The following is a 15,119-nucleotide window of genomic DNA, read 5'->3' as shown; positions in this document are numbered from 1 at the left end:
CACTTGGTCTTGTTGAATTTCATACAATTGTCCTTGGCCCATCGATCCAGTCTGTCCAGATCCCTTTTGCAGAACCTTCCTACCTTCAAGCAGATTAACACTCCCGCCCAGCTAGGTGTCATCTGAAAACTTACTGAGGGTGCACTCAATCCCCTCATCCAGATCCATGACAAAGATATTAAACAGAATTGGCCCCAATACTGAGCCCTGGGGAACACCATGTGTGACTGGCTACAACTCCATTCACCACAATTCTTTGGGCCCAGCCATCCAGCCAGCAGAGTACACCCATCCAAGCCATGAGCAGACAGTTTCTCCAGGAGGATGCTGCAGAAGACAGTGTCAAAGGCTTTACTAAAGTCCAGATAGACAATATCCACAGCCTTTCCCTTATCCACTAGGCAGGTCACCTGGTCATAGAAGGAGATCAGATTAGCCAAGCAGGACTTGGCTTTCCTAAACCTATGCTGGCTGGGCCTCATTCCCTGGTTGTCCTGTATGTGCTGTGCAATTGCACTCAAGAGCAGGTCTGGTCGCAGCTGTAAAGATCTCATCATCAAATCCCCTTCTCCCAGCGCGGCTGAGACCTGAGACCTCTACAACCCATACAAAAAAACAAAAACCAACCGTGAGACCGATCTTGACACAAGCCAGCCGCAGCTCCCTGCCACAAGTTACCAGCAAGTCAAGTAGACCTCAAGCATAATGTTAACCCTTTCAATACTTCAATCCTCCCTCGAGTGAGAGAAAAAACCAAGATGCAAATATGTGTTGGAATGTTGGGGGACACAAGACAGATGATGGGCTTTGGACCTGGTTAACATAAGAGATTTGATAACAGGATGCCTTGGCAAAAGCAAACGGAACTTTGAAAATTAGATCTAGATAGCAAAAAGATTTAATCAGACAGGTTTACCAGAAAAAGAAAATCCTATTAAACTCTGCAAGCAAGAGATGTTGTTATATGCATAAGTTTGTGTATGTGATTTTAACCTAATCATTGTAGTACACATTACTAATCTCCCTGAAATAGTATATAAGCGTTTGTATCCCACAATAAAATCGGATTCTGATCACCAAATCAGTCTCCCCGTCTCTCTCCATTGCCGACAAATATGTAAAAGAACAACATGAAGACATCGAAGTCATAGAAAAAAAAGTTGTCCCAGATGAGAGGGGTGAGGAGATGCCTTGTTTTTAGAGCTGAAATCCTCTTGTAAGCTATAGAGAAAAGACTCTTTTTCCTTATAGCACATAAAACTATAGAGAGATAAAAGTGTTCAAATTATTATCGAGCAAAAGCCTCCATTGTAAAATAAGCAGATGTTAAAATAGCTGTAATCCCATGAGAAGTTTAAACAGAGAGAGAGAGAAGAGTAGTCCTGTGTTTCCGGAAGAAGAAAAAAAAAATCTCTGTTCCCAGAGATAAAGATGATTTTAGAAATAGATAATGAAAACTTTTACCTTTAAACAACTCATCTTGAAAACAATACCCCATAAGTCAACATAGCCCATCAACAAGCTATAAGAAGGCTTGTAGAAATGGGAAAGATTTCACAATAGCAGAGTTCCCTGGGCTGCTGCTACTCGTAACAAAATTGAGAACCACAAAAAAACTATTTTTTCCTCTTGTGGAGAAGTCTCCATAACCTTAACAAAAAAGACTTCTCTCCCTCAATAAACTAAAAAAAAAAGACTGTTTTAGAAGTAGTAAACAGACTAGAAATCTTAAGTGTAGTTTCTTTACATTGTCAGTGAGAAAGAAAAAGTTGTAGGGGGAAGAGAAGTGTTCTAGAAGGTTTGTTTTGATTCTTACTACTTTTTTCCTTCTAGTTACTTTTAATAAAATCTTCTTTATACCCTTTAAAAGTTTTAAGCCTACTTTGCCTTTCTCCTAATCCTATCTCACAACAAAAAGTAAGTATATTAGTGATTAGCCAACACCAAACCCACCACACCAGTAAATGGTTTATATCTTCAGAGCTGAATGAAACATGGAAAAATATATTATCTTCTGTTTGCTGACTGATGGACAAGCATGACAAATTTACCTTGAACATTAATATGACCAGGTCTAGTGGGAAGCTTAATTTGGATTCTAGGCAATTTGATGACACTAAGGGATTGTTTATATTTAGATAATGGCATGACCTTTCAGATTAAAAAAAAATAGATTTTGTAGTGATTTTTCCTTCCTCTTATGTTTTCCCATTTTATTCAGTTGAAAACAAGTGCCATATCTCTTTTGAGAAAGATTGAATGACATCTCACTCATAAAATCATTTTAGACAGAACATTTATTAAATCAATGAACAGCTGACAGGTTCTGACTTCTCCCATTCCCAACATTTGTTGAAGAGCAGGCATGTCAAAGGCATACTTTAGAATAGCCTGATGCATAGGAACAAGAAGGCAATCATCTTCCACTTCACAATTCCCTCTGTTGTCCTTAGTGGGAACCAGTAGAGGGATTTCATGGCAGGTCTCACTGCTGTCACGTGTGGTGATTCACCATCTTAGATTTTTGTTTTTCTTGTATAAGGGATCAGACTCTACTGCCAAAGAGGCAAACTTAATGATTAATACCTGGTTTTGCACTTCAATATCAGTTCCTGGATATGAGTTTGGGGTTTGTTTGTTTTTTTGTGATTGTATATTCCTACCCCCTTAAATATTGCATGCTCTCACCTTCCCTGTTTTAAGTTATCGTCTTTCATCCAAATGTGACAAACATTTATAGCAAAGTGCTTGAAACAAACTAAAAATACAATGTCCTTCTAAATTCCAAATATTTCATGTTATGAACTGGATTAAAGGTACACTATTCAACTTGTAAGCCACAGCATCATCTAGCCTCTATCCAGAAGCTACCACTAGGTCAAGAGAGATGGAGACGTAGCTCTAAAAAGAGCAAGCTGCAGCTGACAGGGAGTGAATGATTACTTAGAGAACAAATAGATTACTTGTTTCCTATTTCAAGAATATCATTCAGAGGGCAGTTGAAACACACCTGATGACATGTCTTGCCCATTGCTTTCACTAGGAAAAAAAATCCTTTTTAACTGTCATGCAAGTATAAGTCCTTGGCATCTCCTAAAGTTCTGAGAGTCTCTGAAGAGGATTCTGCTCAAAATTCATGGAATGTGGAAAGTCTGTGACTAGACTGAGTCAGGCTGGACTCTCCAGTCTAAATCAATATTCCTAGGAACAGCTGTCATCTTGTAACAGAAGCCTACTGAAAAATCATATTGGACACTTGACTCTTTGCCGTTGCATATAGCCATATAATTTGATTCACAGGATTCGGTTCAAAGTAGCAGCATTCACATTAGCAAAGAAGTGTGCCTGTAGAAAGTTCATTACTGGACAAAAGACAAGCTTACTCTATCTGTTCTGAAGAATGTTCTTTGATTCTGTAGCTGAACTTTTGTGAGTGCTGCTGTCCTGCAAAAAACTACGGTAGCTGTAGTTTATGGTAAATTACTGGCTGATTTTCCTAAAACATGAAATGCTTAAATATAAAAAGGGATCAATAAGTGCTATTTTAACTAGATAACTGGAAAAAAAAATTGATCAGTTTTGCAATGTTGCCTAATATCTCTCAGATATTGGAGTTTCATGATTCATCATCCCTTTATATTTTTTTATGGATAGCTGATATAAAAGAGCTATTAGTTTTATATCCTGGTATAGCACAGATTTGTATGCATGCACAGGTATTTTAATATTCAGAAATACAAAACATTTGTTTTTTTTTAAATGAACTCCCCATATCTCAAAGAATAAAACTGGTTAATTTCCAATTTTTTATTAATGCTAGTGTTGCCAGAATGATTTTTGCTTTTATAATTCCTTTATATATATATATATATTCATAGTTCTGTAGGCTATTGTTGTACAGTTATATAGTTCTTAGCTCACTCCAGTACTTTTCCCTACCCTGATAGGCAGAAAGACAAAACACATTCCAGAGGCTCCAAATCCCAGGGGGGTCCAAGGCCCCTATCCTATCTTGGTTCTTCCTGGGAGCCAAGGTTGAAACCAGCTCTTCAAGACACATTTTCATAAACAAAGTTTAGTTCCTATCTAAAGGGGGGCTACAGAAGAGGTGGAACCAAAAGGGGGGAATTACTTCATCACTTGTGCTTCTAATTGGGGATTCTTGTCAATTATGCTAATCTGCCAAGCTTATAAAACTGTATTCACCCCATGTGGGTTGGGCATTTTTCCATATCTGCCCCTGAAGCCCTCCAATAAAGACCAGCCTTTATATTACCTCCTATACTAATACTGTCTGGAAAGTGTGTTGTTTTATTTCTAGGTCTTTAAGGCATCACTAGCAATAAACCTAAAGGTAGAAAAAAATAATGAGCAGTGATTGTGGTCTAAAAGTGTAATTTCAAGAAAATGTTGCACAAAAATGCTCAAAGTGTCTGTCCCTTCAATGACACTGATGATAATTTAAATTCTGACATTGCCACATAGCATTAGAAACTTTAGTTATTAAAAAGGGTCATGCTCTTATTAGAAAAAATATTCTAATCATTGTCACTCAGCTATAAAGGAGTTCTGAGTCTATAATCATAATGAGAGACAACTTTATTTTTTACATTTCCTATTGGTTTCAATCAAAACTCAAGCACAAATGATTCACAGTGGTATTAATGGGAAAAAACCCCCTAAAAGATCTTTCTGGATTCTCCCTACTTGGCAGTTGCAAATTCAAAATTAAATAAAAATGCTTTATTTGATACACTAATTCACGCATTTAGGAAGTCTACTGTTTGCATTATACAAGGAGTTAGATCCAATGTTTGGGTTGTCTATGTTAGTAGCATATACCATAAAACCTCCTGTAACAATACCATGATAATTTAGCGGTCTTTGGTACCTTCAACACCAACAGTCAGGAACAGCATTTACTGGACTCCTGAGTCCCAGCTGCTAGCCTAGTGAACCTTGCCTTACGTCAAAAGACACTTTGATATCAAGCAATGATGATAGTCCGTTCTTTCAGAGGTTCAGCTGTGTGCAGTATACAGAAACAAGATGCTATGGCAGTGCTTCGTTTCTGCAATGTTGAGGAGTTGTATTAATATCTTGCAAAGCTCTACTGACCAAAACACAAATCACAGATAGTGATTTTCAACATCTGGTAACATTAGACTTCTAAGTAAACAGCAAGACACACCTTATTGACCCCAGTTCAATAAACCAACCTTCAGATCCCAACTGCAAATCACTGAGTTATCTGGCTTTTAAAGTAATTCCCCTTCCCCAGTTTCCTCCCACCCCTACAAAAATGTGCAGTCCTCGCCCCCACCATATGTACTGGAAAACACTAAATAACTTGATCAGAGGTCACGAGTTACAGTAATTTTTAAGCAGTGTCCTGAAAAAAACATTAATATCCTGTAAGTTATTGGTATTTTCTAAGTTTAGGAGATTGTATTATAGCTTCCCAACTGAAACCTAGCCCTAAGAAACCATTGATATAAACAAGGCAAAGGAACTGAAGGTGCTGAAACTCAGCTCTTGTACTAATCAGTGGTGTAGCTCCAGAAATAGTTTTTCCCTATGTAGTTGATACATAGCATATGCATTTCTGATAGCAATTTGATCCCTATGGCTGTTATCTTACACAAAGACACATATTCAATGTTTAAGTCACAAACAATCTTACAGATTACAATTAAAGCATTTTAAAGCATTTAAACAAAATTTTAATGCTTCTTTTTCACAAGGAAGAGCAATAGAAAAAATTTAATTGTTTCCCACATAGTTCTCTTAAAACAAAGTCCATAAAAGACATATTCAGCACCAAAAGTTATTTTAAAAAAGAAACACAACCAAAAAAAACCAAACAGAAACCCCCAGCCAAAACCCAGCCATAGAATAGAATCTGTAAAGCAAACATTTAATATTGCACTTTGTTTCTCTAATGATTGGATTTTACTTTTTCCTAATTCAGATCAAGATTCTATGTCAAATATTGGGCTACAACTATGAACCTATAATGCCTCTGAACAACTAATAAAAAAGTTTAAGTGGGAAATCTTTATTTGATAAGGTTTAAGAATTTTTCACTCTGATCACAGCCTGCGATGCAACATAAATTATGACAACATTGGTCAATTTTGCTTCATATATAGTTTTTCCAATATACTGGGATAAGTGCTTCAATGCTACATATATCAACAATTGTTCCCTAGTCTGTTAACAAAAAAGAAAAAAAGTTAAATCATCAAATGCCCTTTTATGCCAACAATTTTAACTTGTAAAATTTTGTCTGGTTGGAAAAGATTGAAGGAAAGGACAGTCACAAAAATGGCAGCATAAGACATCACCCAATTTCCAATTCTTGCTTATCAAAGTCCAAACATTTGAACTGAATCACTTAAGACATGACTCTCATTTAATCACCCTGTCATTTTTGGAACATAAAATATCTTTCATGTTCTCATAAAGGCCACTTACGGAAAAGCCTATTTTATTATATTTATGAAGCCTTAAAAATAAGGCATAACTTTGTAAGAATGAGCACAATACAGAAACATCAGCTTTCCCTCCCCTCTCCTCCCTTCTGAGCTGTTTCATTGCACAAGGATTCACATGATGAATTAGTTTTTAAATAGTCAACATCAGACATGTCTCAGACAATAGTTTTTGTTGTTGGTTTTTGGTTTTGGGTGGGGTTTTTTGTTGTTGGTGGTTGGTTGGTTTTATTTTTTTTACATGATTTCTGAAAAGAAAACTTACATTTACAAATCTCTAGCATAAAAACACTGATCAGATCTAATAGCTCCATCATTCATTTCTTCTTTAGAATACGTTCAAGGAGTCAGTGCTTTTTCTATATAAGTTTTTGCATTCTAGATGAATGTATGATTAAAGCCGTTGGATTTTTTGTTTGCTTCATAGAATCATAGAATATCTTGAGTTAGAAGGGACCCACAAGGATCATCGAAATCCAGCTCCTGGCCCTGCACAGGACAGTCCCAAGAATCCCACCCTGTGCCTGAGAGCATCATCTAAACACTTCTTGAGATCTGTCAGGCTTGGTGCTGTGACCACTTCTCTGGGAAGCCCATTCCAGTGCCCAACCACCCTCTGGGTGAAGAACCTTTTCCTAATATCCAACCTAAACCTCCCCTGATACAACTTCAGGCCATTCCCTCGGGTCCTGTTACTGGTCACCAGAGAGAAGCGATCAGTATCAGTGCCTGCCCCTCCACTTGCCCTCATGAGGAAGCTGTAGACTGCAATGAGGTCTCCCTTCAGTCTCCTCTTCTCCAGGCTGAACAAACCAAGTGACCTCAGTCACTCTTCATACAGCTTTCCCTCTAGACCTTTCACTATCTTTGTAGCCCTCCTTTGGATGCTCTCTAATAGATTTATATCCTTCTTATATTGTGGCACCCAAAACTGCCCCCAGGACTCGAGGTGAGATCATACCAGTGCAGAGCAGAGCGGGACAAGCACCTCCCTTAACTGGTTGGCGATGCTGTGCCTGATGCACCCCAGGACATGGTTGGCCCTCCTGGCTGCCAGGGCACTGCTGACTCATATTTAACTTGGCATTGACCAGGACCCCCAGTTCCCTTTCTGCAGAGCTGCACTCCAGCCACTTGTTTCCCAGTCTGTCCATACATCCAGGGTTGCCCCATCCCAGGTGCAGAATCTGGCACTTGCCTTTGTTGAACTTCATACGGTTGGTGATTGCCCAGCCCTCTCATTTGTCAAGGTCTCTCTGCAGGGCCTCTCTGCCTTTGAGGAAGTCAACAGCTCTTCCCATTTTATTATCGTCAGCAAACTTAGTTTACCATCGAGTCCTGCATCCAAGTCGTTTATGAAGATGTTGAAGAGAACTGGCCCTAAAATGGAAATTTTTTGTTATAAATTCTTTGTTTTAAAGCTCTCAGGACTAGCCCAGGAGCAATCAGAGCAATTCTCAGCAAACTAATTTGAGTATGGTTGGTAACATTGATACTCTGGCTCAGTTTTATAATAGTTTTAGTCTATCAACCTCCAAACCAAGATGATAAGGCAAATGGAGCAATATTTGGGTCACTTAAACAAGCTTCAGGTCAACAGAACCTGGTTCTCACGGATGACTTCAACTGCCCAGACATTTGTTGGAAGAACAATACAGCAGCTCATATATCAGCCATCAAGTTCCTGGAATACGTAGAGGACTGCTTCCTCATACAAACGTTAGATGTGCCAAACAGAAATGAGGCACTGCTGGACTTGCTTCTCACAAACCAAGAAAATCTGCTTTGTAATATCTGTTAGTGATAACCTTGGCTGCAGTGATCACAATATTGTGGAATTGGAGAGCCAGCTGAGCACGCTAAAGGTTAGTATTAAGACAAAGGTTTTAGATTTTAGATTTTAGAAGAGCAAACTTCAGCTTGCTCAGAGCTCAGTTGGGAGAGATTCTATGGGAAGCTTCCACAGAGGATAAAGGTGCTAGTGAGGGCTGGGAGTTTTTCCAAGAATGCTTTCCTGGAAGCACAAAAGTAATTCATCGCCAAATAGGCAGAGCAAGAGACCCCCTGGCTTAACTGCAAGCCTCCGAATCTGCTCAAAACCAAGAGACACATACCAGAGATGGAAAAGCAGACAAATAGCTATTGAATACTACAAAGGCACTGCCAGGGCATGCAGGGAAGCAGTTAGAAAAGCAGAGGTTCAGAACAAATTGAAATTGTCCAGAGATGTCAAAAATCCCAAGAAAGGGTTCTTTGTGTATGTAAACAGTAAGAAACAGAAGGAAAATATGGACCTGATGTTAAACAGGAGAGATGAATTAGTCACCAACAATGCTGAAAAGGCTAGAGGTTCTCAACACTTTCTTCTCCTCTGTCTCCTTCACCCAGCACTGTTGGGCCCCAGGCCTTGGGAACAAAAATCCAGGTTGATGCAAATGCAGACCTACTGTCAATGAAGAAAGAGTTGGCATGTGAACTGTTACGGGAGCTTGACCCCAACAAATCGATGGACCCTAACACTGACCACCCAAGAGTGTTAAGAGAGTTGGCTGACATCATTGCAAGGCTGCTTGCTCTCCATAACCTTTGAGAACTCACAGAGAATGGGGGTCTGCCCAGGAGATTGGAAGAAGGCTAATATCACCCCCATCTACAAGAAAGGATTAAAAGAGGATCACAGAGATTATAGGTTCATCAGTCTTATTCAGTCTCTGGGAAAGTTATTGAACAAATCTTCCTTGGGGCTATCAGAAGTCAAATGAAACATGGGATTGGGAAAAGCCAGCACGGACTCATCAAGGGCAAATTATGCTTAACAAACCTGATCACCTTCTATGACTAAGTAACTGGCTTGGTTATGTGGGGCAAGCAGTGGACACTGTCTACATGGATTTCTCCAAGGCTTTCGATGCTGTTTCCCACAGCCTCCTCCTACAGAGACTAATGTGTTATGGTCTAGACAAGTGGTCTGTGCAGTGCGTGGGGAACTGGCTGACAGGCCACACCTAGAAGGTGGTGGTAAATAGCTCCTTTTCAAACTGGAAATCTGTCACAAGTGGGGTCCCCCAGGGATCGATATTGGGCCCCAATGCTGTTTAATATCTTCATAAGTAATCTGGATGATGGAATTAAGTGTACCCCAATGATGTGTGCTGATGATACCAAGCCGAATGGGGAAGCGGACACTTTGGAAGAAAGATCCTCCCTGCAGGAAGACCTGGATAGGCTGGAAGAGTGGGCTAACAAGAACCTTATGAAGTTCAACAAAGACAAACATTTTGCACCTGGAAAACATCATCCAGGAATGCAGCATAGGCTAGGATCTATCCCGATGGGAAGATGTTCTGTGGAAAGGGCCCTAGGGATCCTGGTGGACAACAAGCTGAATACGAGTGAACAGTGAGCTGCTGTGGCAGAGAGCCAACAGGATGCTGGGTTGCATCAACAAGGGCACCACCAGCAGAGATAAAGAAGTCATTCTCCCACTCTACTCAGTGCCTTGTCAGGCCACATTTGGAATACTGTGTTCACTTTTGGTCCCTGATATACAAAAGAAGATGTGGGCAGGCTGGAGAGGGCCCAGAGAAGGGCCACAAAGATGATTCAAGGACTGGGAAGGTGCCATGTGAAGAAAGGCTGAGAGAACTGAGTTTGTTCAGCCTTGAGAAAAGAAGGCTAAGGGCAGACGTTATCACCATGTTCCAGTATTTAAAGGGTGGCTACAAAGAAGATGGAGACTTCCTTTTTACAAGGAGTCACATGGAAAAGACAAGGGGTAATAGGTACAAGTTACTCCTCAGGAGATTCCAATTGGACACGAGAGAACAATTTTTCACAATGAGAACAATTAGCCATTGGAATCATCTCCCCAGTGAAGTGGCAGATTCCCCAACACTGGGCACTTTTTAGGTGTACTAGGGCATCTTGTCTAGACCATGCTTTTGCCAAGAAAGGTTGGACCAGATAATCCTTGAGCTCCCTTCCAATCTGGTGTTCTATGATTCTGTGACAGAGTATCATAAACCCTGAAGATAATACCAAATGGGCAAACTGAGCTGCTGCTTAGTTGCCATAGTTCAATTTTTTCTTGCAATCTGAAATACGCTTTCTACTGGAGACTCGTGTTATATATAATTTTTGATTATTAGGGAGCTACATATCATTTAAATAAAACCAAACACAAACCAAGCAACAAACCTTCTCCTTCCCATCCCTAATAGTTAAGATTATTGCTGCCCGTGAACCCTGGACAGCATTTGATTATCCCCTTTTCACACTTTCTTTTCACACTTTGCTAGTGTCTGCTGGTGCTGCTTTCACTTTGTAAGTTTTGCGCATGTCCCTGTTCAAAATCCCCCTCAAAGAACAAAACCAAAACACAAATATAAATAACAGTGCAACATAAACCAAATAGCATTCTAACAGTTTGGCAAGTGATGAATTCACCTGAGATTTAGTGATCTTTAGGCAGTCTAACAAAACACTGCTTTGCAATAAAAGCACAAAGGCAACCAATTATTTTAAGAAATCAAGAAGGTATACAATCTTGATTCTGTTCTCTCTTCCCCCACCTATCTGTTGCTTGTCTACTACAGTTGGCTGCAAAACAGACAGCAAGGATTGACTTTGAAGGCATGTAATGCTTGTAAATAAATCCACAATAGGATCCAAGCTGAAGAGGTGATACATGATCAGCCTACAAGGACAATTCTGAGTATGTGCATATGCAGGCAAAGTCCAGGCTACATCAAATTAAAAGAAAAGAAAAAGGGCATTTGTCAATTTGTCAGCCTTCATCTCTTTTTTTTTTTTTTTTTGGTAAAGCTGTCTTTTGTTCCTTGTTGTGCAGATCACAAACAATTGGGGAGGGGTTGGTAACAACAGTCCATCACAAATGAGAATAAGTTGTAGTGACACTTAACTGTATAACATAAGTAATAAGCATGTGCAAATTTTCATAGAATCATAGAAAGCAGCCATTCCTCTCTTACAACATTACAACATGGTTTGAGTGTTTTGAAACACCTGACTGCATGCTAATAAGGCTGCTCCTAATATGTGCTACTATTTAATGGAAGGGGACGCAAGTTTTCAAGCATGTGGAGCAGTCCTATGATGTGCTGTAGGTGTCAAAAGCATGATCACAGGTTCTTTTCATTTATTCACCATACAGGCAAGAGCAATATCATTTCCTTTAAAAGCAAGTCTCCACTATGATACCTTGATCTTCAACACAGAAGGTGTGATTCAAAACCCAAGTCAAGTCAGCTTTTTATGGATTCCTTCAACGAGAGGGGCAAGATGGTATCTCATCTGTGGGCTGATCTGGGTTTGGATCAATCTAACCAAAAGAAAAAGAAAAAACCCCAAAACAACAACAACAACAAAAAATAAACAACAAAAAAAACCCCAAACAATTGACCAAATAAACCCAGAACAACAAAAAAAAAAACCCAACAAAACCCCAAAATAAAAGCCACGACAAGTCAGTGCATTTCAGCATCAATTGTTAGGAATAAAAATCAAAATTCACAAGTTTAAGACAATTATAATGATATGTGGCATTTCCAGTCAAGGTGTTATTGAAATAACTTAAAAACTTCTAGTTAGACAAAGCTTTGGATAAACAGTAATAGAAATATAAGATCGAGTGGAAAACTTTAAACTACAGGTTGATGGCAATTTAAGGATAAGCATGAATAACTGCTATAAAAAAATTTTCTCCTTTACTCACACAGAAGTCTTTTGAATTATCTGATATATACAAAAAAGATTACTTGACACATACCACTGGAAACATAATTTAAGAAATATTTACTTGAGAGAAGCAAAGAAGTTTTTCTTGAAATGGCAGAAATGTATCAATAAAAAAATCATTCTACTTTTAAATTAAAGTAGTTAATACTCAAATATCCTATGGGATGTTTCAAAAAGTTCATGTGCTCTAAACTTTACCTCTTCTTCCTCTCAACAGGAGAATTAAAGGGTACAGGCCTGCTAACTTAGGTCTCAAAAAACAGATGTAAGAATAGTTTACACGTACATTGCATCTTTTAGACATTGAATCAGTTAACGTCATGTAGCCCTTTGTTTTTGCATTTCAAGCCGGTGGGGGGGATGTCATGCTACATAATGCTATTTTCCTAAAGTGGATCAATTCAGACCAAATTTGGCCAGAGGACACTTTTTTTTTCATTTGTCCTACATCACTTATTTTTCTTGAAAAAGAAAAAAAATCAACATGAAAAGCTTTGAAATTTGCATCTCATTCATGGTTATTCGGTGGCTGCATTTTTAGTTCTGTGAAGGACAAAAGTGTTGAAGAACTGTGTACTTCAGGAAACTTAAGTCATAAATTAATACCAATACATCGCTTTTCTACATGAAACTTCTGAAAGGCCTACGTTCACAGAATTTAAACACACATGCAGGCAAAACAAATTAGTGGTTGCTATAAAATGTTAGGAAGCGGCAGAGGTGAAAGAGTTGAAACCTTATTTTTAATACACAAATTTTTAAAAATTATGTTTCTAAAATGGCAAACACCACTTTGAAAATTTCCAGAAAGTATTAGACTAGAGAAGAGTGCTGCCAAGAAGAATTACCTCCCCGGTTGGCAGCTCCAGGACATAGCATGATGGAGAAGCTAAGGCACCTCATGGAGCACCTTTTAAATTTAAGGTTGCAGAGTTCACGTAAAAAAAAAAAATTATAAAAAGGGTAACCCATGCTGTAAAACAGGCATGGAAAACTCATGATGCAATTCATCTGCATCTTGCAAACAAACAAAAATCCTCCTCAAAACCAGCTTATTCCATGTTCATCGTTTTAATGGTTTCTTCCAATTTTAGGAAGGAGAAACAGGTTTGTAAAATTATTCCATCAGACAAAAAAAAAACATCCACAAACAATATATAAATCATCATAGTCTGACAGATATACCTACTTCTGAATATAGGGGAGGAGGCAGAAAACGAAACTCCTGGATGTATGCAAATAATGGTCCTTGCAGTGCTCTCTGAAAATCATCAAAAGCAGCTACAGGAGCAAGGCCAGACTGTCTGTTTTCCTCTGTGACCACTTCTGCATAGTTAGGAGGTGCTGGAGGGAGAAGGTACATACAGTTCAAACAACAAGTTCTTATGCATGACAAAATATACAACATGATAAATATTAAACTTCAACCACTGAAAGATTCACCAGCAGATAAAAAATGACTTAAAAATTGTTAAACAAAAAAGGGAGACTATTTTGTTCTATTCTGATATTAAGTTTATGTTCAAAGACAGACTGACCACTGTTTATTGTGGCTGAATTATCCCCTTAAAATTTAAATCAGACCAAAGATAATTTATTCTCTGTACAGGTAGAAATGACAGAACACTGCAGTCCTCTGTACTCCAGAAGTCTCCAGGTCTGGGATTTGTACTTAAAAAAAGCAAGATATTAGATGCACAAAAAGAGAAGGAAGGAAATACATAATTCTTTCTTTGGCCATGAGAAATCTCCCATAGAAAAGAATATTATCTTTTCACAAAGCCTTGGCTACTAAGGCTGATGAGAAAGCCCAGAAACTGCTATTATGGGTTGCAATGCCTTATAACCAAGGATGCAATTGGGATACTGGAAGTGGAAGCAATGAAGTTATGCACAGATACAATGGTATCCTGTGCTTTTTTTTCTGCCACTTTCCAAAGAAGCTAGATTTCACTGCCTGTCCTAGAGACAGAAAGGCAGGGAGGGGAAAACAAAATCTCTTGCTCTACACAGAACAAGCAGGTGGCAAGAAAACATCCACAACGGATCTCCTGTGGGCTCTATTATAAAAGCATGTAATTTGACTCTGTTAACAAGACTACAATGAATAAAGCAGACAAAAATCAAGAGAGCAGCAAATTGATTGGGATTTCTATTATCATGCTACCTTCTAGTCTTCCAGGCAGAGTCAGACCAAGCCAGTTCATGCTCATGCTACCCTGGCTGCTTACGCTTGATGTTCTGCTACCAAATGGATGTAGAGGAATGGTACCAATGACCAGTGGTAAGTTAAGGAACAAATCCACAGCTCCTGGAATATCAACATATACTTGAAGAAAAATGAAACAAGTATATGATTAAAAAGTGGGGTTTTATCAGCATTTCATAAGTATTAGTCTAAGTTATCTTTCTATGAAATTTTTCATGAGGAGCTTGTTTCTAATAGCCCCTGTGAAAAACTCCAATCACTTGTTTTTAAAGTTTTCAAAGTTTAATAGTAATAAAATGGTTATAAAAATAGTAATATAATTAGAATAATAAAAATTTGGACAATTTGGATTAGGACAATATGAGACAATAAAAACAAAGAGTTACAGACGTCTGGGTACCTTTTTCTGGGCAAAATAAACCTGAAAAAGGACACACGTTAACAGAGGATTAACCCTTAAAAACAATAGCCTGTTGTATATTCATACACTGTTGCGGTGTGTCAGGGTTTACCTCAGAAATCCGAGTCCCTCCCCCGAAAATTCCCTCTCAGGTTTGTCAATCATCATTCCTTTCCTCACATCGACCCCTGCCAAGAACTGTCTGTCAGTCCTGGAATTCCAGAAGGGTGCTGAGTGATTGGCAGATTCAAAGGATGGA

The 15,119-nt window shown here is 38.7% G+C and overlaps 1 protein-coding gene across 2 annotated transcripts in view; it reads right to left on the bottom strand.

Moving 5' to 3' along the window:
- Positions 1 to 7,209: 7,209 nt before the first annotated feature.
- Positions 7,210 to 15,119, bottom strand: part of LOC102031921 (arrestin domain-containing protein 3-like) — a 29,666-nt gene continuing 21,756 nt past the window's right edge. The window contains exons 6-9 of one of the 2 annotated variants that reach the window (XR_004082779.1): positions 14,419 to 14,577; positions 13,441 to 13,595; positions 11,715 to 11,835; positions 7,210 to 7,874 (exon numbers count right to left, since the gene is read on the bottom strand). Coding sequence is in view for 1 of the 2 variants with exons in the window: in XM_031065598.1 (XP_030921458.1) it covers positions 11,779 to 11,835; positions 13,441 to 13,595; positions 14,419 to 14,577 (371 nt within the window). In the remaining variant the exon portion in view is untranslated. The other variant, XM_031065598.1, reaches the window with a different exon arrangement.

Source organism: Geospiza fortis, unplaced genomic scaffold (assembly GCF_000277835.1).
Source record: "Geospiza fortis unplaced genomic scaffold, GeoFor_1.0 scaffold336, whole genome shotgun sequence".
In the NCBI taxonomy this organism is placed as follows: Eukaryota; Metazoa; Chordata; class Aves; order Passeriformes; family Thraupidae; genus Geospiza; species Geospiza fortis.
The sequence above is the reverse complement of the archived record's forward strand: the minus strand, read 5'-3'. Positions and strand labels throughout refer to the sequence as shown.